This window comes from Piliocolobus tephrosceles, chromosome 20 (assembly GCF_002776525.5).
Source record: "Piliocolobus tephrosceles isolate RC106 chromosome 20, ASM277652v3, whole genome shotgun sequence".
Classification (NCBI taxonomy): domain Eukaryota; kingdom Metazoa; phylum Chordata; class Mammalia; order Primates; family Cercopithecidae; genus Piliocolobus; species Piliocolobus tephrosceles.
In genome coordinates this window covers 15,084,628-15,109,444 of record NC_045453.1, presented here as the reverse complement: position 1 = coordinate 15,109,444, position 24,817 = coordinate 15,084,628, and the positions used below count along the sequence as shown (strand labels likewise).

The 24,817-nt window shown below is 44.5% G+C and overlaps 1 protein-coding gene across 2 annotated transcripts in view; it reads left to right on the top strand.

Moving 5' to 3' along the window:
* The window catches only part of PTPRT (protein tyrosine phosphatase receptor type T), a 1,114,757-nt gene that overhangs the window by 916,268 nt on the left and 173,672 nt on the right, over nt 1–24,817 (top strand). The window contains exon 14 of one of the 2 annotated variants that reach the window (XM_023227952.2): nt 8,886–8,942. The exons of the other annotated variant lie outside the window; for it this stretch is intronic. Within the exon in view, the coding sequence (XP_023083720.1) occupies nt 8,886–8,942 (57 nt within the window). The remainder of the gene's footprint in view (nt 1–8,885; nt 8,943–24,817) is intronic. 2 annotated transcript variants of the gene reach the window in all.

Sequence of the window (24,817 nt, the reverse complement as noted above, 5' to 3'; positions counted from 1 at the left end):
AGGTTTTGTTCTTATCATTAAAATAGGAAATGTTAGAAAGGGCGAGTGAGCAGGGGAATCATTTAGAACCATTAATAGTGTATAGCCTACCTTTGGAAGATGAGGGATGAGCTCAACATAGGCAGCAGGTTGAAGATGTCAGCCACAGGTGCTCAAGGTGATCCTTGAGAAAATGGAGCATGGGGAAGCTTGGGGTAGGGACTTAGACTTCAGAGGTGCTAATGCTCAAGTAGAGAGAAAATAACCCTTCCCATGGGAGGTACATTATCCCATCTGGTAGAAGATGCCCCAGACTGCAGCTGCTAAAGGAGGTACCCAAGTATCTCAATTCATGTCCTCTGGCTGAGACAGAGCAGGCCAAGGGAAAATTGTTTCTGACCTAGTTGTTCAATTCTAGAACTACATTGGTCAATCCCCCTTTGAGAAACTGATGCCCAGTTCCATCCAAGTTATCTTACCCATTGATGTCCTGTCTTCCTAATTCTCCCTGTGACTCCCTTCCCACACTCATCTGTTCATTTTGCTACTTTTTCTTACCCACAGGCCTTACCCCACCAGTCTTGTCTGCATGATATGAACCCTTCCTCCCTCCAGCCTCCTCTAAGCTTCTATCCTTTTATTCTTTTATTACACTCTGGCACACTGGTCTTCTTTCAGTTCTTCAGGCACATCAAACTCCTCCCAAGCTTGGGACCTTTGCTCATCTTGCTCTCTCTCTGAAATGCTTTGGCTTCCATATGTGTCTCCTTAACAGATAAATATCTTAACGGATAAATATCTTTAAGATGGCATCTTAAACCTTATATCCTCAGAAGACCATCCTGACCTCTATTTTAATGTATATCCCCAATTTTCCACTCTCACTAAACCCTGTACTTTTCCTTCATAGCACTCATCACAACTTACAAATACATATATATATGTATGTGTGTGTGTATATATATATATAGTCTGCTTACATGTTTAATGTCTATCTCCCTGCTAGACTCTAAGTGACGTAAGTGCAAAGACTATGCTTATTTTGAGCACTGTTGTATTATTCCCAGATCTTAGCATATACCGGTACTCAATGAAATGCATTGGATGAACAAATGGATGGGTGGGTGGGTGGGTGGATGGATGGATGGATAAATGGATGGATGAGTGGATGACTAACAGGTCATTATTCTTCCATGGCTTCATTTTTTTTCAAATGCAAGTTACATGTCAGGATTGTTCTCTTAAAGGGTAGGAGTAAAAGTGACAGAGGTAAAGGGTCCACTATGGGATCTACAATCCGCACTAACAAGAAGGCGAGCCAGTTTCTGTTTCTGTTCCTGCTGTGATAGGGATCTCTCTACCTACCATGGAGCTGCTTCACACTTTGGACACGTCAGTTTGAGAGGGCTTCTATGTTATGAGTCCAAACTGGCTCCCTGTTAGTTTCCTGCCCATCAGTTCTTGAAGTCAAATGGATTCTGTCTACCATTTCTCCTTCCAGAAAATGAAATTTGCTTCCTCTGACCTGTTCCTCCTGCCTTGGTTAGGGTCAGGAAGGTGCATACTTGCTTCTTTCCATTGGGTGGAACCACTCTGGCTGCCAGCAGGCAGCAGCACTCCTGTCTTGTCTCTGGCGCCAGCCGTCAAGGGAACACAGCTGGCTCTGCAGACTCCCGCTGGGTGCGCCCGAGTGGCAGTTAGAAAAATCAGCTTTGATTTGATTTGCAAACTGAGCCGAGTCATTGAGACAAAATAAACCCGGAAACCCATAAAGCCATTTGCAGAGTTGCTTTGCAGAAGACAGCCACAGTTTTAATCTAGTAAACACTCTCTAACGATCCCATTAAAACAACTCCCTTGGAGTGGGTGCTGAAAGCTGAACTCCAGAATAATGAAGCATGGGATGAGGGGCCAGTGTCACCAGTAGTTTTGTTCTGCTTGGTGGCAGCTATGGACTAACGCCATTGTTCCAACAGTGACAGGCAAGAGGTTTGGGCGCTGGTCTTTTGTAAATATGCCTTCTTTTCATAAGAGCTAAGCCTGAGGTAAACCGTTTCACCGGCATTTTCCTCTCCTCTCTCCATGATGGATTCTCACTCCTGCAGGGACCAGCAGGGACACTACATAGCCATTTTTCAGTGAGATGCTCTCATTTTACAGATGCTAAGACTGGGGCCCAGAAGAGCAGTGACGTGTCCATGCCTTGTTTATCCACAGAATCACAGCCACAGGTGGTGTGAGAATCCTCTGCTATCAGTAGGCAATGCCCACTCCCATTGATACAAGCCTATGTGGAAGATTCTGTTTTATTGAAAAAGCTTCCTTGAGAGGTTGCATGGAATAATTGGAAACTAGAAACACCTGGATTCAAATCCTGTCCTCCAAAATTTAGCTGTTAGACCTTGGACAAGTCAGTTAAAATCTACAAATCTGTCTCTTCACTTTTAAGCCTGAGATCAGTAGTCCTTTCTACCAAGTATTCAAGAACATAATATATAATTATATATGTAATATATTTTATATATATGTATATGTCCTTCTTTTTTTCTTCCTTACTTTCTGAGTCTCTTATGTGGGACTTGGAGACCCAGACCTACTAAGCACAGATCCTCTCTCTCAGTTCTCTAAGGAAAAAGCCAAAGCCCAGACTCTAATCACTGCTTGTACAGTTCTACAAATCAGCCATTTGTCAAATGGATACCGGCCAGATCCAAAGTGAAGAAACTGAGAGGGGACAGGAGGATATTGGCCTCACTTTTCAGTACTTGACCTTTTCATTGATAGGTCGTTGTCTCTAGATGAGATCCTGCACAGCAATAGTATTCTTTTTTTTTTTTTTTCTTTTTGGTTTTGTTTTTTTTTGAGACGGAGTCTTGCTCTGTTGCCCGAGCTGGAGTGCAGTGGCCAGATCTCAGCTCACTGCAAGCTCCGCCTCCCGGGTTTACGCCATTCTCCTGCCTCAGCCTCCGGAGTAGCTGGGACTACAGGCGCCCGCCACCTCGCCCAGCTAGTTTTTTGTATTTTTAGTAGAGACGGGGTTTCACCGTGTTAGCCAGGATGGTCTCGATCTCCTGACCTCGTGATCCGCCCGTCTCGGCCTCCCAAAGTGCTGGGATTACAGGCTTGAGCCACCGCGCCCGGCCCAGCAATAGTATTCTTTTATGGACATGTATAGGATTGTGGTCATCCCTTTTCTAGCCTTGACTGTGACACTGTCCTTTCTTCACCACCTGCCCAGCAATTTCGGGAGGGACCCAGGAGCACAGCATGTCCAAATCTAGCTAGAGCAACCAGGGTAGGGGCCATAATGGGAAATCACTTGTGAGAGGAAAGACTCCAGTGAGATAGTCTATTGGAAAACTCTTGATTGTTGTTCAGTCTTTATACATCTTGTCAAACTTTTGGAGGTGAAAGCTCAGACTGTGTGGCTGGAGGGTTTGGGCAGGGCAATGCTATTCTTCCCAAGCTGAGTCCCATGAGATACATTTTCCAGGATTGGGGCCCTCAGAGTTACATGAGTGTAACAAGTTCTTCTTGACTTGTGGCCCCCTTTGCTCTCACCCACTGTCTTCTAGGTCCTAAAATGTCAGTGGAAAAATATGGATTTTCCTAAAGGTTTTGCAAGAAGATGGAGGAAGAGAACTATCTCATAAGTACACATAAAATAGCCTACAGATGACCTTTAAATATCCCAACCCTTTCTTTAATATTTCTCTTGCTACAGCAGCTGGCACATCTGTCTCACCTTTTGCTTTCCCTCTTAGCTACTCTCTAGATGTGCTCAAACTTCCCCCGCCACACACACCCTTTCCATACCCCACTTCCATACCCCACTCAGAAAGACAACAGCTGGTGTGACAGAATTCAGAAAAACAAGTGAGGACTAACTCTTGCCATTCAAGCATGTACCTTGGGAGTTCCAATCCATCTTTCTCAATTAGAAATAAGAATTATCTACTCAAGATCTGAGATACCTGAGCTGACTTGATTGCAAGTCTGTTATTGCAAAGCAGTTGCATCTTCTAAAGGGAAAATGGGGACTTTTACAATTGGGAGTCAGGGAAGGAACACATTTGGGGTAGGCAGGAGACAGAGGTTATAAATAAAGAGAACAAAGCTCATTGGAGATTTTAAACCCCATTGATGGGATCTCAATGTAATGTTTGAAGGGGGATTAAAAGGGGATTGCAAAAATTAACCACGTATTGTGTGCCAGTCACAGGGCTTTGTGTGCTGACACAAGGCTGCAGTGTGATGATAGAAGTAAAGCCTGGCACTTAGGGCACACTAAATAAATAGTGGTCATCATTATTACTTAATGATGGGCCAAATAGGCTCAAGGGGTTAAATAAAGAACTCAACTTTCCTCTGAATTAGAAATCAGATCTGATTCCATCGTACCACTTCGAATCTTATTAATACCATAGATAGGTGAGATTTGTGGACCACTGAGGGATGCTCTGTGTCCTACCTATTTGTTAACCTCTTCCCATGCCTCTTTTCTAGTAATAATTGATAATAGAATATTTAGCATGTGATGGTCTTTGGCCTGTCTCCAGGAGTGTTCAAGCTAAGTCCTGGAGCAGAAGGTGAGGTGGCCCAAGAAATCCTCAACTTTCTTCACTTCTACAATATATTGAAGCTAATAAACCAAGAAATTAGTTTGTCTTCAGCGTTGTCTGCTCCAGGGCCATCTGCAGCCCAGCAGCATCTCTCTGCACTCAACAATGACTGTTTTAGAAGGGACAAGAGTCAGAAGGGAAGTCTGAGGCATTCGGCATTCTGAGCTCCTTCTTTGCAGGCACACACACACACACACACACACACACACACACACACACACACACACTGAACAGGGCCTGGAAATAGTAAAGAGAGAAGGGTAATGAATCCTCAAGTAAAACCTGATGTGGTCAGGGGACCAGGTGATACAGGAGAAAGCAAGAGACCTCTACCTCTTCTCCAACTGGATTAGTCAGGCTAGGCTAGGCTTTGCTGCCATGACAAGCTAATACCCAACTCCCAGGAGCTTAATACCACAAAGGCATATTTGTTGCTATGCCATCTAGATTATATGTGGTCTCAAAGAACCCCTCAGCAGGGGAAGAGAAAGCATGGAAGTGGTAATATGGATCTTAAATATGTCACTTGGAAATGACTCACGCCACTTCCACTTACATGGCCTTGATGAGAGTCATATGATAACAGCACAACTGTAAGTTGACTGGAACTCTTTCCTGTGCCCAAAGAGAGATGGACCAGACACTGGTAAACATGAGACATCTCTAGAACCATATATGTAAATAGGACCTTTTTCTGTTTCTACCTCCTTTTGTGTTTTGCTGAGATCCATGATCCATCCCACTATATGCTGCCTACCAACTAGAAAAATCTCTCCCCATTCCTGCACTTATCCAGCTGTCCCTCTGTTCCTACCCCAGGTAGCTCAGCATTACTGCTCTGCACAGCATGGGTTGTAGACCCAGAGGGTGGAGTGGGGAGGCACCTCCTCTAGGCCTACCAACCCAGCTAAGGCTTTAACTCTTTTACATTTGATCCTCAAAATGACTTCATGAGATAATTATTACCTCCACTTTACAAGTAGAAAAACTAAAATTTAGAAATGTATGTAATTTTCCAAATGACACAGCTAGTGAGTGAAAAATACCAAATCAGACTTTTATGTATTCATTTACTTCTCAGTAAGCATGTATTGAGTACAACTTAGTATTAATATGTAATCCCACATTCTCTAGTGGTTAAAAACATCATCTTTAGATTTGGATGGTGTTTGATTCTAGGTAGGAAAAGGTACTAAACTACTCTGTGTCTCTGTTTCCCCACCTATAAACCAATGACAATAACACCACTTATGGCCAGGTGCAGTGGCTCACACCTGTAATCCCAGCACTTTGGAAGGCCGAGGCGGGCGGATCACCTGAGGACAGGGGTTCGAGACCAGCCTGACCAACAGGAGAAGCCCTGTCTCTACTAAAAATACAAAATTAGCTTGGCATGGTGGCGCATGCCTGTAATCTGAGATACTCTGGAGGCTGAGGCGGGAGAATTGCTTGAACCTGGCAGGTGGAGGTTGCGGTGAGCCAAGATCATGCCATTGTGCTGGGCACCAAGCATGAAATCCCTTCTCAAAAATAAATAAATAAGTAATATCACTTACTTCACAGGGCTAATGTAAGAATTTCATAAGCAAATGTATCAAAAGTACTTAATATAATACCTGGCTTATAAGAAACACTCAACAAATAGTAGCTCATGGGAAAGCCAACCAATAAATATAAGTCCAATAAGGGCTGTGGTCAATGCAAAATCAGGATGTCCCTGGTGGGCAAGAAGGGAGACATAAATCAACTTAGGGTATCCTATTTCAGAATGTGTGATCACTTAAGATAAGGTTTGAAAGAAGAGTGACAATTATCGTGTTGAACGAGGTTGGAAAGTAAGTCAAGTAAGCCAAGGGAGTAGGTATGCAAATCACTGAAAGCAAGAGAGCATGCCACTGAATTTAAGTAGGACAAGGCAAAGGAATGATGGCTAGCAGGCCAGTGTGACCAGATGAGGTTAGGAGTGATCAGGGGCCACCCAGGACTCTGTGTAGCCCCACTCTGTGTGTGTGTGTGTGCATGTGTGTGTATGTGCATGTAAAAGCATTGTCCTTAGTGGAGCTTTTGGAAGTACTTAAGCAGACTGCCTTTTTGGGGAAGGACACCCTAGTTATAGTTTAGAAAATGAATCAGAGAAGGAGGACTAAGGCAGGGAGAAGACTACAGAAAGGGAGAGCACTTAAGAGGCTGCTGAAGGGGGCCAAGTGGGAACATGTAAGTCATCTCTTCTCTCAAGGCTTCCATTTCTTTTACTGACATGTGAGGGTGACAGTCCTTGTCTTGCCTACCTCAGAGCATTGGGGTTAAAAAACAACAACAACAACTAAAAAATAGCTACTTAGAACAGGAGTTAGCAAACTCTTCTGTAAAAGGACAGATAGTAAATATTTTCAGCTTTGCAGGCCTTATGGTCTCTGTCACAACTACTAAAGTTTGTCATTGTAGCTCCAAAGCAACCATACGTATAAGAATATGTATAAGAATGAGTGCAGCTGTGTTCCAATAAAACTTTGTTTATGGACACTGAAATTTGCATTTTATATAATTTCCATGTGTCACAAAATATTACTCCTCTTCCATTTTTTTCCCAACCATTAGGAAAATGTAAAAAACATTTATAGCTCATGGCTACACAGAAAACAGGGAGTGGGGGCCCAGATTTGGCCCACAAGTCATAGTTTGCTGACCCCTGACTTAAATTGTGCTTTTAAAATAGCAAAACTTTTTATTTTTTTAAGGGAGAAGTATTATGATAACTATTTACTGGTGCTTAAATTTTATAGTATTTCATGGCTGTTGATCAAATTTGCCATCTGTGTTATTTTTGAAATTATGTATTTTCTGTTTATCAGTTGGTCTGGAATACTCTACTCTCTCAATTTTGCATAAAAACTTCCTGCAGTTTTGTTGACGGACCACTGAAGAAAGCTGCAATCTCTGGACAAGCCTAAAACACCTTTCAGCCTTTTGTATGATTTTCTTTAGAGAGGCAAGGGGTGGATTTGAAAGGACAGGAACATTAAAGCCAGACAAACCAGGGTTTGAATACAACCTCTACCAATTTGTGACCTTCAACAAGTTTTACAGATTCTATGATTCAACATTTCTTCATTCATTCATTCATTTATTCAACAAATATTCACTGAGTACCTACTATGTGTCAGGCATAATGCAAGTCCACATGAGAACACTCGTAAATGGAACACCATGTCTGCTTTCAGGGAGACTACAGATTTAAGAGAAGGCATCCACTTCTAATACAGTGATGTTATTGCAATAAGAAGGGAAAATGAGGGTGTTCTGGGAAGATGAGAAGGGGCATCTGTCCCAGATCCACTGACATACTAAAGACTCCCTAGAGGTAACGAGTTCTAAACTGACACCTGATGGATGAGCAGTTGTCAGACAGGTGAAGAAGCAGGAGGGAGTATATCCCATGCAAAGTGACTCACCTGAGGAAGGCTTACATACAAGAAGGTGGGGGGAGGGGAGCTGTTGATAATGGAAGGTTGTTTATCATGCTTGGGACCGGGTGGGCAGTGGTAGTGGAGAGAGACAAGACCAGAGGGGTGGGCAGGAGATTCATCATGGAGGGCCTGTGGGCTGGGTGAGGTGGTTTAAAGTTAACCTTGGGGACAACGAGGCAGCGCTGATGTATTTCAACTGAAGGATGGAGACTAAGACTGAAGGGGAACAAGACCAGAGGCAGAGAGACCAGACGGGAGGCTGCTTAAATAATCCATGTGAAACACAAGGGTGGCTTGAACAAAATGAGAATGAAATTAAAGAGAAGGAAGCAGCTTCAAGAGCTTTACTGGGGTAGAATTAATAAAACTTTGTGATTGATTATAAGAGGGACATCAGAAAAAAGGAGGGCTCCCATGTGTCTAGACTGAGAAGCTACGTGGATGGTGGCACCATTTATGCAGAAAGGGAAGTCTAACGGAGAAGTAGTTTCGGTGGAAAAATGACAGATTTATTTATAATCATACTGACCTTTCTGGGTTATTCTAAGTCTTAGAAACATGATATGTGAGGCACCCAGAAAAGTACCTGGCATGTCATGGGTGCTTGATAAGTGGTGCCTCTTACTTTTGTTTCATTTTTTAAAAATCTATTTCAGGCCCTGTTTTGTTAAATCATGATGTTCTTTTGCTATTTAGTGTGAGCTCTTCAGAGCCACAAGAATTGCAGTTTTGTTCACCGTGCTGCACGTTTTCATGTGTGTTTCTTTCTCTCCTTCTCTTCTGCATGCTGCCTGGGGACTGGCTTCCTTGTGGTCAGCACCAATGGGCAGCGCCCAGGTGACCCCGGGGACTCCACTCTGCCTCCTCACCACAGGTGATCACCAGAGCCCTGGGCGGGTGGGAGGGGAGAGTTGCCCATGCTTAGTGGGTCCTCCAGGCCAGGTGCACCAGAGAGGAACCAGCAGTCCCTCCCCCCCACCCACCCACTCATCCCTCCACCCATTCACCCATCAACCCACACATTCATTCATTCATCCACCCATCCATCCATCCCTCTATGCATACACTCATCTTTCCACTCACCTATTCATTCATTCTACTAATGCGTACTAAGTACCTCCTGGGTGCCAGGCACTGTTCTAGGCACTGAGATGTACAATGATGAGCAAAAGAAGATATGTTCCAATGCCTTTCCAGGAGACGAAACAGCCATTGGTCAAAAACCTACACAAATAAATTTGCCCCTTTGAGTGGTGTTACAAAGGAAAGGTACATGGTGTTCAAAATCAAACTCATGTGCAGCCAAGGGAGTGCTTCACAGGGGAAGTAACAGCTGAGCTGTGATCTAAGTTTGGGAAAAAGTTGACGTAACAATTCTGTGCCTAGGAAATGAGAAGCTCTCACTATGATCTCAGGTCTACCATTTGTCCTGACAATTTACCCATACCATATCAGCCCGACTTTTCCTATCTGTTAGACAGGAATAATCCCACCTACCCCTTATGGGGCACGATTTACATTGTAGACTGTACACATGCAGAGGCCTCTGAGACTAAACAAGATAATAAATGTCAAAGGAGCTGCTATGGGTATGCCCAGTCCAGAGTCTATATTTGTTTGAAGTAAATACCAGCCCCTTTCCTCAAGTACACTGTAGATGGAGCTCATTTCACATGAATGTGTGCCATTCTTCAAAGGACGCAGAGCCACTCATGTGAGAGGTCGATGTCCATCGTGGGACTCAAAAGACAAGCCAACTTAGAGACTTCTTTATTGAAGGGTGCCTTTTTAATCCACGGGAAGTTTCTTGGAGATTTCAAACCTTTAACTGTCACCTCTCTTAAAGTCCTTGCCCAGACCATGGCCGCCAGTCTGCTTATGCCTGAACGGTCATTTTATCATGGTGGAAAAGAAGGTGCAGCAGGCAGTGATGACATGAGTCTGGGCATCCAGTACCTTCACAGTTCACTCCTGTCCACCCCTTTTCCCAAACTCAGAGACATCACTGCTAGTGAATGTCTTAGGTTGAGTTCCCCGGACACTGAGACTGAGATGGAGATTCTGGTGCAAATTATTCATTGCTGAGTGTTCTCAGAAGAAAGGGAGGAGGATGAGATATGGCAGAGGACAAAGCTAAGGGAGGACAAAGCTAAGGGAGACCTGCACCTGCCTGAGCCCTGGGAAAAGGGGAGATAGGGAGCAGGAAATGTACTAAAGAGTTGGTCCCACCTTGAGGCAAGGGGGCCAATATTTGTACCATGGTGTTGGTCAGCCACTGGCTGTGGCTGCCATGGGAATGCATTACATCCTGGGGAAGTGGTTCCCTTTTGCCTAATGGTACTTCTCTAGGAAGGGAGGTATTTGTGAGCCATTTGCTGCCAGCACCCACAGCACCTGGAGAGTAGTCACACCAGCCCAGTAAAGGAGATTGGGGCTGAGCCTAAAGAGTGTCCACTATGGGTGAGTTTTTTCTCTGCCTTTGTACTGCCATGGACACCTATACTCCAGTGTGTCACTGCAAACATTACAGGAATTTCATCTCAGCCACTCCCTGTTAGATTACCTTAAGCAAGTTGCATAGCCTTATTTCACCTGCAAAACTAATTATCATATGTGCTTCATGCAGTTATATTAAAAATTCCATTAGAAAACGCTAGTAATGTTGTGTGTGGTCACAGCACATAGTAGGTCTTTACTGAAATCACTCCCCAGCCCTACCTTATCAGAGGCCCTTCCAAAAGGGAGGTGGGAGTTACAGATGGACAGGTGGGAGTGTGCAGATCGACAGCGGGAGAAAAGTGACTCTCGCCACTGTGCACACCATCAATTTACAGAGAAACAATACTTCTCCAGAGTGTGTGCGAGCTGCTCTGTTTCTGCTGGGCCATTGTTCTCTGGGCTCTATTCAAGTCGAGCAGTCAGATAATATTTTCTTTAAACAGAGCCAATCCCATATCATGTGCTTTTGTTCTTACCTCTTGTCTTCTAAGGCGTCTGAATGTTCCCCCTCTGACAGGTTTATTTCACTGTGATCCATTTATTTCCACATGTTTCTCAGCCTCATTTGATGGGTGAGGTGCCTGTGAGTGCCATCCCTTTCAAAGGGTGTTTTTGTTAATGTTCGTCCCCTGGTAGCAATAATGGCTGATGTAAATAATAACTGCCTAGGTCTGAATGATGGGGATATTAGACTTTAAGCACAGGCAGCCTCTTTTCATATCAACACCAACTCAGAGAGCTGCAGGACCACATTATGTAGCAGGGATAGGCCAGCTTTCAGAGTGAATGGAGGCTGAGTTCAGCTCTCAGCAATGCCACCTTCTGGTCTGGTGATCCTGGATAAGTTATTTTTCTTTTCCAGGCTTCATTATCTTTATTTGAAGAAATTGAAATATTAATAACCACAGTCATAGTTAATCATGAGAACTAAGTGCAGTAAGAGCTTTAACTTCTTTGCCCATCTAGCTCCAATTAGTTCTTCAGCTCTTCTGGATTTATTGGCTTATCCTTCAAGGAATTCACGCTCTATGGCAAGATTGTGCAACCCCAGCACCATTGATGTCTGGGGCCGGATAGTTCTTTGTTGGGGACAGAGTCGGGGGTGCTGTCCTGCGCACTGTAGGATGCTTAGCGGCATCCCTGCCTCTCCCCATTAGATGCCAGCAGCATGTCAACCCCAATTGTAACAACCGAATACATCTCCAGACATGCCCAAATGTGCCATGGAGACAAAAATCATCCTCCTTTATAAACCTCCAGAGCCATACTGTTTAATAGAAATAGAATTTGGATATTGTATGTAATTTTAAATTTCTTAGTTACTTGAGAAAAGTAAAAAGAAACAGGTGAAGTTAATTTTAATAATATAATGTATTTAACTCAATACAGATGCTCCTCAACTTATGATGCAGTTATGTCCCAATAAATGTATCATAAGTTGGAAATGTTGTAAGTTGGAAATGCATTTAATACAATTAACCTGCGGAACATCATAGCTTAACCTAGCCTACTTTAAATGTGCCATGTTCAAAACACTTACATTAGCCTAAAGTTGGGTGAAATCATCTAACATAAAGCCTATTTTATATTAAAGTATTGAGTAGCTCATGTAATTTATGGAATACTGTACTGAAAGTGAGAAGCAGAATGTTTGCACCAGTACTTAAAGTGCAGTCTCTACTGAATAGGTATCACTTTCTCAGCAGCATTATAAAGCCCAAGAATCTTAAGCCCGCCTATCTTAAGTTCACAATCATCTGGTATATCCAAAATATTATTATTATAATATGCAACAGAATTAAAGAAAACAACAGATGAAAGCTATTTTACATTCTTTTTTTGTACTAAGTCTTTAACATTTGGTGTGTATTTTACACATAGAACACTTCAATAAAATAAATTTTAAAATTCAGTTCCTCAGTTGCACCAGACACTTTTCAAGTGCTCTAAGTATGTGGCTTGGTGACTACCATTGTGGGCAGCGCAGATCTAGAGGTAACACATCTTGGGTCATCTTTGTCCCTAGTTGCTGAATAGAAATGTATGTGTAGAGAAGAGGTTCATATTGAGTTCCTTTTATTCCTTGTTGCTCTCTGGGGCTAGGGGACGTTTGGCAGAATCTGGAGATGTATTTGGTTGTCACAACTGGGTGCGAGGGGCCATAATCACCCAGTGGGTAGTGATCAGGGATGCTTCCATTGAGAGAAATAAGATAAAATCCTCCTTGGCCAGGATTGGGCATTTTTCTGCAGTGAGTTGACTAGAGGCTGCAGTAGAGAAGTGACCAGTTAATGAACATTAAGAGGACTCAGTCTTCCCCAGGCCCACCAGTGCAGAAAGAAGGCCTCTTCTCACATCCCTCCTTCAGTTCAGCCAGGCCTCAAGGAGGTGCCTGGACCTCTGAGCCCAAGAGGAGACTGACAGTGTTCAGTCTGGAGCCACAGTAGCTGTACTACAGGTCATCCTCAGGGACAGATCTGACTTCACTGTCTCAGCCATGCCCCGTGCCGATTGTCAATTTTCTACAGAGAGAAGGGCTAAGGGGCAAGCCCTCATCTGGAGTCCAAACTCCATTCCTTAAAACTGAGGGAACTTGGCCGGGCGCGGTGGCTCAAGCCTGTAATCCCAGCACTTTGGGAGGCCGAGGCGGGCGGATCACAAGGTCAGGAGATTGAGACCATCCTGGCTAACACGGGGAAACCCCGTCTCTACCAAAAATACAAAAAATTAGCCTGGCGTGGCGGCGGGCGCCTGTATTCCCAGCTACTCGGGAGGCTGAGGCAGGAGAATGGCATGAACCCCGGAGGCGGAGCTTGCAGTGAGCCGAGATCGCGCCACTGCATTCTAGCCTGGGTGACAGAGCAAGATTCCGTCTCAAAAAGAAAAAAAAACAAAAAAACAAAAAAACTGAAAGACCTTGAGCCAATCACTGAGCCTTTCACCTTTCTGAGCCTCACCTTCTTCATTTATGAAATAGTGAAGTTGAGTCCCTGTACAGCCAGGCCCAATCATGGTGAGGGCCAACAGAAGAAATGGACGCACTCCTAACCCAGCTCCAGGTTTGAGCAGGTATTGGATACAAATTCCCTTATTATTCCTTTATTTCCTGTGCACCTCATGTTAAAACTCTCTCATTATTTCCCTGGAAATTCTTTAAATCAGGGCCTTGGCACAGTGACAGGATTCAGGTCATCATACACTCTCTGGGAGTGCTTTGCAACTGCCCTTAAAGCAACTTTCCCAGGGACAGCTCTACTTGGACCCAGATAGAAGGAGTTTGAGCCTTTGGGACAGAGCTGTTTAGGCCAAGAGAAGATGATGAAGCAAGGCAGCAGTCTCCCTAGGGTCATGCCCTGGGCCCTGTGAGCTCGGATACCCTGAGGCCTCGGTGACCCTCCAAGGGAGCATGTGCCCAGTGGAAGAGGTTGACAGATGGTGTGAGAACAGGAACCAGAGGCAGGAGAACCAGGTGAAGCTCCAACCTGAACAGCGACCATGAGGGGAAAATGCTTGGTGGAGAGAGGCGGAAGACCAGCAGCAGAGGCAGGGGCATAGCCTGCCAGGAGAGAGGGGGCCGTTCTGAGGGACAGCAGCATTGGGAATATCCAATAAGATGATGAAAAGAAAAATATAACAGCAAATATGTTACATACTTCCTACATGCTGTGGAATGTGCTGAGTTTCACATCATTAATTCGTTTAAACTTCCCAGCAACTCTGCCAAATAGAGTACTGTTAGTCACAGTTTACAGATGAGGAAACTGAGGGTCAGATGATTAAAAATCACTCAACTCTGAAATGATGAAACTAGGATTCAAACTCAGGTCTCAAGACAGTCTGTAATCGTACTCTCCATGCTCTGTGCCCATAGACATTAGAGAGCACCTATTCTGAGCCAGCACTGGGAAATCCCATGGCAGGGTGGTTCAGGACAGTCTCAGAAGCCACATAATTTACTATCTGAGAGGCTTTGAGCCCCAAAGTTTTCCCATTTTCTTATCTGCAAAATGGAAATACTAATAATGAGCAGTTATTGGGAAGAATCATGAGATAAGAAACTTCATTATCTTAGACTTGTGCTGTCATTATTATGATCCTAAACCCATCTTACAGATGAGCAAATTGAGGTCCAGAGAGTGAGCAGCAGGCAAACTGACCATTGCTAAGATTCAGGCAGACTGAATCTGGGCCAGACTGTAATTGGTGACTGGGCCAGAACTGTGGTCCCTGAGAAATGTGAGTGATGGAGGAAACAGGTAAGAGCCCATCAGGGCCTCAGGCCTGGGGCACTTAAAGTGCCAAATAGAAGTCATGAACCAGGGCTCATCAAAGCTTTAGGATATAAGGTGGATGGCTGGACACAGCACAGCAACCCTAGCTCCTGCAGTGACCCAAAGAGCAAGACTGAGAGCTGAAATGGGTGGAAGGATGTGGACATCCCTGAGCCTTTGACTTGGGTATCCTCTAGTTCCCCTTGACCAGTGCTTTGGTTGGTTCTGGAGTGCACAAAGGCCAGGGCTGTGCCAGAAGACTAGGGGCAGGGCTACAGCTGGAAGCCAGGAGGGCAGGTGACATCCAGGAGCCAGGCTGATCATTGCAGAGGACCCTCCTCAGCTCTTCTAGGCAACTGCTCATATGGCTGTAAGGCTGACACTACAGAATTGGGGAGGAGATGAGCCCTGGATCAAGTGCATAAGGATACTGTCCTTATCAGCAGTCTTAGAACAGATGCTCAAAGTTTGACAGACACAAGGCTATTGGTACATCATTCCAGCTGCCATTTTCTGTTGCCAGTCTCCCCACTGAATCAAAAGACTTAATGCAGAAGAGGCTGTCATATCCCTGTAGGGTGTTCTGTAGGAGGTGATTGTTAATGTTTGTGCTTCTTCAAAACAAATGTCTACTCAGGGAGCATATATGACTGAGGCTCTCACTGCACCTTTTTCTCTCCTGGGATATTCTCTTTAAAGCAAGGAGAAGTCAGTCTCCAGTATTCCATTCAAACTGCCATTAAACTCAGATTCAGAAGTCAAGCATCATCCTTGCCTTCTCTTTTTCCTCGTCTTCAGTATCCAATTTATCACGAAATCTGACCGATACTGCCTCTGAAATCTCTCCTGAATCTCTGTCTCCTTCTTCCTCACTGCTACAACTCATGTCTGGGACTCATAAAGTTAGTGTCACAGATTCCAAACTGGGGTACCCATGTCTTTACATCAATCCCCTTCCAATATTTACTTCCCACTGAAGCCAGAGTGATATCTAAAACAAAGTATTATTCAGGCCAGGTATGGTGGCTCATACCCATAATCCCAGCACTTTGGGAGGCTTAGGTCAGTGAATTGTTTGAGCCCAGGAGTTCGAGATCAGCCTAGGCAGCATAGTGAGACCATGTCTCTACAAAAGTGAAGTTTGAAAAAAAATAAAAAAAGGTCAGGCGCAGTGGCTCATGCCTATAATCCCAGCACTTTGGGAGGCCGAGGTGGGCAGATCACGAGGTCAGGAGCTCAAGACCAGCCTGACAAACATGGTGAAACCCCGTCTCTACTAAAAATACAAAAATTAGCCAGGTGTGGTGGCGTGCATCTGTAATCCCATGTACTCAGAAGGCTGAGGCAGGAGAATCACTTGAACCCGGGAGGTGGAGGATGCAGCGAGCCGAAATCACACCACTGCACTCCAGCCTGGGTGACAGAGCAAGACTCCGTCTCAAAAAAAAAAAAAAAAAAATAGCCAGGCATGGCAGCACATGCCTGTGGCCCCAGAACATGCCAGTGGCCCTAGCTGAGGTCAGAGGATTGCTTGAGCCCAGGAGGTTGAGGCTGAAGTGAGTGTGTTCATGCCACTGCACTCCAGACTGGGTGACAAAGCAAGACCCAGACTCAAAAAAAGAAAAAAAGAAAAGAGTCTAATCCTGATTAAAATGCTCCCAGGGCTCCATTTGTGCTTTGGGATAACTAGCTTGAATCAAAGGCCATTTACCACCTAGTCCCTATCCCTTTTTTATCTCTCCAATTTTATTTCCTCCTCAGCATCCTGTACCCCATTCAAACGGATCATGTGAGTGGTACTTGCCTTCTCACACTCTCCTCTCTTTGCTGAGATGTTCTCCCTCCATGGTTTGCCTTACTCATCCTCTACGATCAAGTTCAGACAGTTTGATCTCTGCAAAACCTTAACTGGCCCCCATTATCTCCAGATTGCACCCAGAGATAGTCAACTGGCTGGGCCAGTTGGCACAAAGAACTGCAACCCCCTCCCCCAGCCCTAAGCAAAGTTTTCTATTGAACATGGCATACGTTCAAGGTATAAGCATGTTTTGTTGGAGCTGTTTGGTTTCTATCAACTCTTTCCCTATGCCTAGCACACATTGTAGTGCTCATTCATTTGGCCCCATGCATGAATGATTTAATAAATGAGCAGATGGCTGACACTGATGGAGCATGTGCCAGACATGGTATACTCACCCCATCCCCATTTCTGCCTCCAGCCTGTGATGATGGTTCAAGCACCTCACTCTACTCACTTTGTACCATTTTGTTAGGCTAATTGTGAGTCACTAGTTTTCAATCAAGTATTTTAATCCCATGCAGACTCACCTGCCAAACTTCCTGGAGACTGAGTCTTCAGAGCCCTTGTCTGGAGCTCCCCCAAATCTGCTGGGACTGGTCTTGCTGAGCCCAGTGTCTGGCCTGGGTTTGCATGGTGTTGGCCCAGGAGAGGTAGGGCTGGGGGCAGGAATCATGGGCAGTCATAGGGAAGACCCTGTCTTAGGACTCTGACTGTGCCAGTGTGGCAAGTGACATCTACTACAACCACACTGGCCACTTCTTCTACCCTTCTCACCTCCCACTAAGAGCAGAGATGCTTTTCCGTCCATCCTTTGAGGGAGGTGAACAGATCAGCTTTTAATAGAGAACACAGTGATTCAGTGTTTCTGCCTTCAAAAGCCAAGGGGCAAAGGCTAGAAGAAAGAAAACATGTTCATGGTGGATTTGGCTGGAATCTCAACAATCAATGCCATGCTCGCTGCTGCTCATTTTATTACCGTTGCTTGGATTAGTTGCACTAGTCTGAAATTCCGTGCTGCGTGTTTACTGGCTCCTCTGTCTGATCCTGCTCATGCTCCCACTAATCCTTCCTATAGATTGCCACTTCCTCCCATGCCCCTTCTCTCCTTTCCAGGCACTCTGATGCTAGCTGCAAGCTGCATGTTGCAGAGCTGTAATCTGGACAAAGCTGCCCTAGATGGGCAGATCTTTGCTTCTCCTCCCCTTTCTTGCCCCTCTAAGTCAAGTTATACAGTCACCCGTTAGGGGATCCATTTGTCCAGAGTTGGTTGGAAAGAATTGAATTATGTTCCTGAGTATGAGCCTGGGGGAACCTCGGCCTCTGGTGCACCCTGCTATGCAGTTCAGACAAAGGAAGCCAAGACATATTGTCCTTCCAGAAGCCTTGTGTTCTGCTCAGTCCACAACCAAGCGGGAGCTCTCATTCCTCTTCCCACATGCTGTCTGTCCATTTGGCTTTGAACCCTGTTAGAGTTTGCATTTCATTTAGTGAAATGTGAAGCTCCTGCTCCAGCTTGTAGCCCATCCCCAGGCTGTGTGGGTCATGACTCAGCTTCACCTGGTCTTAGAAACTGAATTGTGTTCCCTAAAAAGGTATGTTGAAGTAATAACCCCAGTACCGTGAGTGGAACCTTATTTAAAAACAGTATCGTTGCAAATGTAATTAGTTTAAAGTCAGAAGGGTGGACCCTAATCCAATATGCCTGGTGTCCTTATAAGAAGAGAAAAACATCATGTAAATACAGACTCATAGGGAGAAAGTCATTGACAACAGGGGTAGAGATTGGATTGATGCATCTATAAACCAAGAAACGCCAAGCATTGCTAACCACTAACAGAAGCTAGGAAGAAGCAAAGAAGAGTTCTACCACAGTCTCAGAAGGAGCATGGCCATGCTGTCACCTTGATTTGGGACTGTTGGATTCCAGAATTGTGAGAGAATAAATTTCTGTTGTTAAACCACTTGGGTTGTGGTCATTTGTAACAACAGCCCTGGGAAATGAATGCACTTAGAAATGCAGTGATCCTGAGCACTGGCCAGTGGGCAGTGGTTGAGCTTCAAGGGCTGTGCCTTTAAAGTAGACAGACCTCAAGAAAACCTTGGCCAAGAGCTGCCATCCAGAATCCCTTTGGCTCACCCCATCTCCCCTGTGAGATCCTCTTGTTGACTGTATTCTACATTTGGCCCAGACAGGTCTCCACTCTGTGGCTCTGACTCTTCCTCTCTTGGTTTAGTTTCTCTCTTTGAATAGTCTTAGCATCTGCTGCTGGTCATGCCCTGGCCTGGGCTTTGTTTCACAAGCCAGGCTGTGGTAACATGTTCTGTGTCCTGGGATTACATGACCTGCAGACTGTCCCTGATTTGCTCTACACTGGCTGCTCCTGAGAAGCCTCTCCTTGTCCCATTGCTGCCCTGGGACTGCTCTGAGCTTCACAGGAAGAATTACATTCAGGTCAGTGTGACCACAGCTCTCTCATACCGGCTGCCTGAAGAACTCTAAAGGGACTATCACTTTGCCGCAGGGCATCCTAAAGAGTATGTGTTCTTCTTCTTACATCTGCTCTTCAGACTAAACCCTTAATCCCTAGTGCAGGCCATGGGTGCTCCTGTCTGCAGCAGCAAAGCAGCTTTGAGCCTCCTGAGCTCCAGACTCAAAGCACAGATTCTACAAGCAAGGAGCCAGTACTGTCAGTGCTGAGATGACTCAGCCTCTTCGTCGTCATCAGCAGGGCAGTCTGGACCACAGGGAGTCAAGGTGGGGAGGGAAAAGAGAAGGTCACTGAGTGGTCACAGGAATGCCCCAATGTGTCCCACACCATGGATGACACGTGGAAATCAAGTTTGTGGTCTAGTTTTGCCTAAGCAGAGTTGGGCATGCCCTTTCCTGTACATACGTCTGTGTTGGTGCCCATCACTCGGCTCTGATTATTAGTTTGCACTTTCCTCTCCCCCTAAATAGTGAGCTCCAAGACAGTAGTGTTGTCTAATTAGCTCCCATGCTCAGCACCTTGCTATAGCCACTGTCATCATTATAATCCTAGCACCACTCAGGTTAGGCAATGTCCAGGACTATTCCTATGAAGCCAAGGGTTGAACTGATGCTAATGAGACCAAGGTAATGGATATAGTCCATGTGGAGGTCACTGGGCTTTGTCCAGTTATTTTCATGGCCATGAGCTAAATTTTATTTCTGAATAAAGTCTAAGCCACACTTATGGGACAGTTTGACCCTCACCATGGATGCATACTGACTGCCATCACACTCCTAAACTCAAGCCATAAGTTGACTCCTGATCTCTGCTTTAGCTTTGACCCCTACCTCAGCCATATTCTGGTCATTAACCTTAACTGTGGTCTGACACCTAACCCAATCTACAAAGTATGCCCGATACTTGGTTTCTTAGACAACCTTATACCCAACTCTAGTCATAGCTTGAGGTCTTAGTCTTACCACAGACTGAATCCTCTGTCTACCCCAGCTGGGTCTTGGCAGCCCTCATAGTTTAGGCCTCCTGGGCACAAGAGAAAGTAGTTGAGGTCATTGGGAGGTATAAATGGATTTCCAGCTCACCAATGGTGAAACCTTTGAAAGAGTATGCTGTAGAAGGGGTGTGTCAATAATGATTGTGGCTGGCATCTGTTGGGCATGACTGCTCTTAAATAAGTCTGTTTTGCTCTATTTCCATGGATAAAAAAGACACTTTCTTAATAGAATAAAGGAGTTTTCTTACATCCAGAAGAGGTTCTCTATCAGAGTCTCATTTAGCCATCTTTTGCGGTGTGTGTAACATGACTAAACTAGAATTTGACCTACACAGAGCATTTATAGCGTAAAGCAAGGTCTATCTGGAAACATAGATTTAGGAGACCAAGCAAAATCAGCACTTGAGGAACAATTTATTTGAGTGGCCTGAGTGCTTTCAAACAATCAATTAAAGCTATTCCTGTCTCACAGGGTGCTAACCTCCATTCGAGGCTGAAAACGAGGGCAACTTCTGTCAGCAATATTTAGCAGTTTTAGTTGTATAGGCTGTGATGAAGTCAAATCTAACCTCTTAGAACTGACTGGGTAATACTGAGGAGTCTGGGATATTAGAAATATGTATCTTCTTTGCACTTAACAGTACTTATTAAATGGTCTTCCACAGCAAGGGTAGAACTATCGTTGAAAACCCTGCATCTCTGTGGTGTTTTCCAGCTACTTAATATGGACTCTGGGTTAAATTGTGACTAAAAGCAATTACTGTCATATGATGATTTGAGGCAATTTATTTATTACTTGAGAAACATCCTAGGTGATGTCACTTAGAAGAATGATGGAATAATCCTTCTCAAGTGCTCTATTATCAACCAGATCTGGTGAAGGAGGCATTGCTTTGAGGCATGGGGAGGTAGTCAGCAATTTAAAAAAATTAGTCACAGCGAGATCAAAGAAAGAATATTGGAGGCAAAGCAGAAAAAAATCACCTAAATTTGAACAAGACTTGTCTCCCTATGGAATTATATGGGATTGTTTGGTTGCTAAATATCAAGAAAGGTATTATAGAGAAAGCCCAGCGATTAATAATAAAACTAAATGCAACATATGAAAGGCTTGGAGGTGGTGGTTGATATACAAGAAAAGTGAAAAGGATGAGGGAACTTAAGTTAAAAAGGTCAAGTTTAAATATCATTTGAGCAAAGTCTGTATAATTTGGCTCATGTAACAAGATTCACATGACATGTTCATCAATCCCTTAGATATTAGAATAAGATATGTGGGTGCGAGGGCATGAGAGGAGATAATCTTCAAAAAAGATGCATGAAATAGAACTGCATGATAGAGCAGGTGGCAAGCCCTGCAGGGACAGGCATCAATACAAAGAGATTTTAATGTGGCTGGTCAATGGAAGATTCTAGATCTAAATATGGGTCTGCTTCTTCAGATACTTGAGAAAGGACAACCACATTTCTCTGCGGAACAGTCTCTCCCCCTATTTATTAGAGTGATGACACAATAGTACAATAGGTTAAAGAGAACAAACTGTGCTAGACTGCCAGGGCCCATGTCCCAGCTCTCCTGCTTGCTACCGTTACTTAGTCTCTCAGAGGCTGTTCCCACATCTCAGAAATAGGTATAATGATGGAACCTGCTTCATAGGTGTATTAGTTCACTCCCACATTGCTATAAATACCCAAGACTGGGTAATTTTAAAGAAAAGAGGTTTCATTGGCTCATGGTTCTGTAGGCTGTAGGGGACGCATAGCAGCTTCTGCTTCTGGGGAGGCCTCAGGAAGCTTCCAATCATGGCAGAAGGCAAAGGGGCAGCAGGCATCTTACATGGCAGGATCAGGAGCATGAGAGAGTAGTGGTGGGGGTGGAGGGGTGGAGATGCTACACACTTTTAAATGACCGGATCTCATTAGAACTCACTCACTCTCATGAGGACAGTACCAAAGGGATGGTGCTAAACCGTTCATGGGGGATCCAACCACCTCCCACCAGGCCCCAACTCCAACCCTGGAGATTACAGTGCGACATGAGGTTTGGGTGCAGACACAGATCCAAACCATATTGATAGGGCTGTGAAGATTAAAAGAGAGAATATATTTGAAGGGCTTAAAACAGCAGCCTGGATTGTAGTAAAAGCCCTAAATGTGTTACCTCTTTATTGTTCATTGTTAATACTTCGCATGTGGTCAAATATCCTGAGCCTTCTGTTTCCATCTTCTGGAAGAACTCAGTTTCACACCTGGCTGTCCTGAAAGCCAAAATTTCTCCATGTTGGCCTTGGCTTGGCTAAAATCAAGATGCAGTACTGGACATTCTCCCTGACTTACAAGTCCACACACCCCTCAAAAGTGGCAAAGAGAGGTGAGGCTAGCATCACTTGTTTATAAGAAGCCCACGCTGGTCCTTGGCCCATTTGGTGTCATATCCATCCTTCACTGTTGCCCTATGCTCCTGGGCATGTAGGTGACCCCTGCATGGGACCCCCGTGACTGCTAGCTTCTGGGTTTGGCTAATGGGAGACTTTAATAAGATATGGTAAAGCTGGAGGAAGGGAGGAGCATTCTTTCTCTTAGGCTCAGGCCCCTTCTTTGGCAGTGACTGTGTCTACTCCATGGCTTCACGTCTCCAGATGGGTTGACCAGAGTTCCACTTCTGTTGGGTGATCCTTACCTCTGGGCTCTGAGAACTCCACCACCTCTTTTTCTTTCTGCAGTCTGGGCTGGGTAGTGGCTTCCTGATACTACTGCCCTCTGAGTTTCCCCACCATTGTCTCCTAATCCCTGTGTACTACTTCTCTAGTAAATTTGCTCTGTTTTAAAAGTTAGCAGTGGTTTCCTGTTCCCTGGTTGGATGCTGTCTGATGTGAGGCGGTGCTAGTTTCTGGTGATTATTTCTTCCTTTTATAAGTGGTAAGGGTGGGAGTGGGGGGAACCTGATTTAATCATCTAGTCTATTTTTTTTTTCTGTATCAACATCACGCTAGTGTAAAGTATCTGAAAGACACATTTTTTTTTTCATTTAAAAAAAAAAAAAGTCAGCAACAGCATTTGTTTCTCCCCAGGCTTGTCACACCCCTCCTGTTTGCTACGATTTCAGTCCTCAAAGACTGCCAAAGTAGTTCATGATCACAATTACAAATACTGTCAATGCCTTGGGATGCAATTTGTAAAGTCTAGAGGCTTGAATCTAATGAAGTATCCAGATGCTCTCCTGCCAACTTCTTTTCTGTCTTGGACTTTAATTCCATCTTAAAAAATAATCTGCTATTCTGAGAATTTGTTTCCAGCAAAATCAAGAAGGTTTATGGTGCTTACCTGACTTGAGAAGAGCCAGAAAATTGCCCAGCATCCTCATCTTTTCCCTGTTATCTCCTCTTGGCAAAACCCCCATAATCAGAGATGCCTGTAATGCTTAAAACCTTCACTGGCATAGAAGTACCAGCTTAGAGTCAGGGTTTCAAAGGTTTTCCCTACTGGGTGCCAGATACATACAAAGCCAGAGTAAAGACAGAGAAACTCTTCAACAAAAGAAGTCATTCAGTAGACGGGTAAACTGCCAGCAAAGTAAGATTTGCCTCTGATAAGCCACACTGGGGATAATATGCCCTTGGATAGCTGAGAAACAACTGTGTGTTTTAAAGAGTGCAGCTTTTAGGAATTGTGTCGCTGAGAGCTGACTTGCTTGCTTTACCATCAGCGATGATCACCAGCATGGGTTAGCAGCATCCGTTGGGATTTACTTGGTTTTATCAGTTGCAATTAGATGTTCTTTATCTGTAGCTCCTATTTTTGCTCCATATCTTTACAAGGAAAATTCTCTGAAGTAAAACTCTAGAATTGGGCCTGTCACCAGTGAGAGCACTTCAGAATGAATCATTAATCATTAATTGCCAATCCCTTGTTGCCAAATTATGTTATTGCTGCCATGAAGTCATCCAGATGTAAGCCTGATAAGGGCCTTGCCTATATGAGGAAAGTTGAGTGAATCACTCTGGGGGCTCTGCCTTTATCCTGAGGGTTGGATGAACTTAGACAGCAGGTTACAAGGAGGCATTGCCCCAGTCTCTGTCATCTACAGTTCATAGACACAAAAAACCCTCGTACTACCCTGGAACCAGTGCTAAGGTCACATCATCACTGTGCCCCATATGTGAACAGTTCCTCAGAGTTTATCAAGCCTTTTTCCCTCCATTATTACATTTCCCTCCATTATTACATTTAATTCTTAGAAAATCCATGCGTGAACTTGGCATTTTCTCATTATTTCATAAATGAGAATATCAAATCACATTGTGGTTAACAGGTTTGATCAAGGTCGCACAACCCATTAGTGATGGCATCTAGATGCAAGCTTGCATATTTCCAATGTGAAACCCGATGCTTTTGACCAGTCTCATAAAACCATAGCATCTTGACATCAAAAGGAGCATAAGAAGTCTTGTCGTTCCTTCTGCTTTAGGGGGAGCAGAGGATGTTCCAGCCAGCTCTTGTCCTTGTTGATGACACATTTCCCTACCTTTGTGGGTAACATGGGGAGGGTCAGAGTGAGGGGGCAGGAATAGACTGCATGGGAGTCCCATGGCTGTAAAGATAATAGGGAGAATTCCTCTCACCAAGAATATGAGTATTACTGGAATTAAGGGGAACCAAGTTGAGGTAAGAGATGACGTCAGAGAAAAAGGTCAG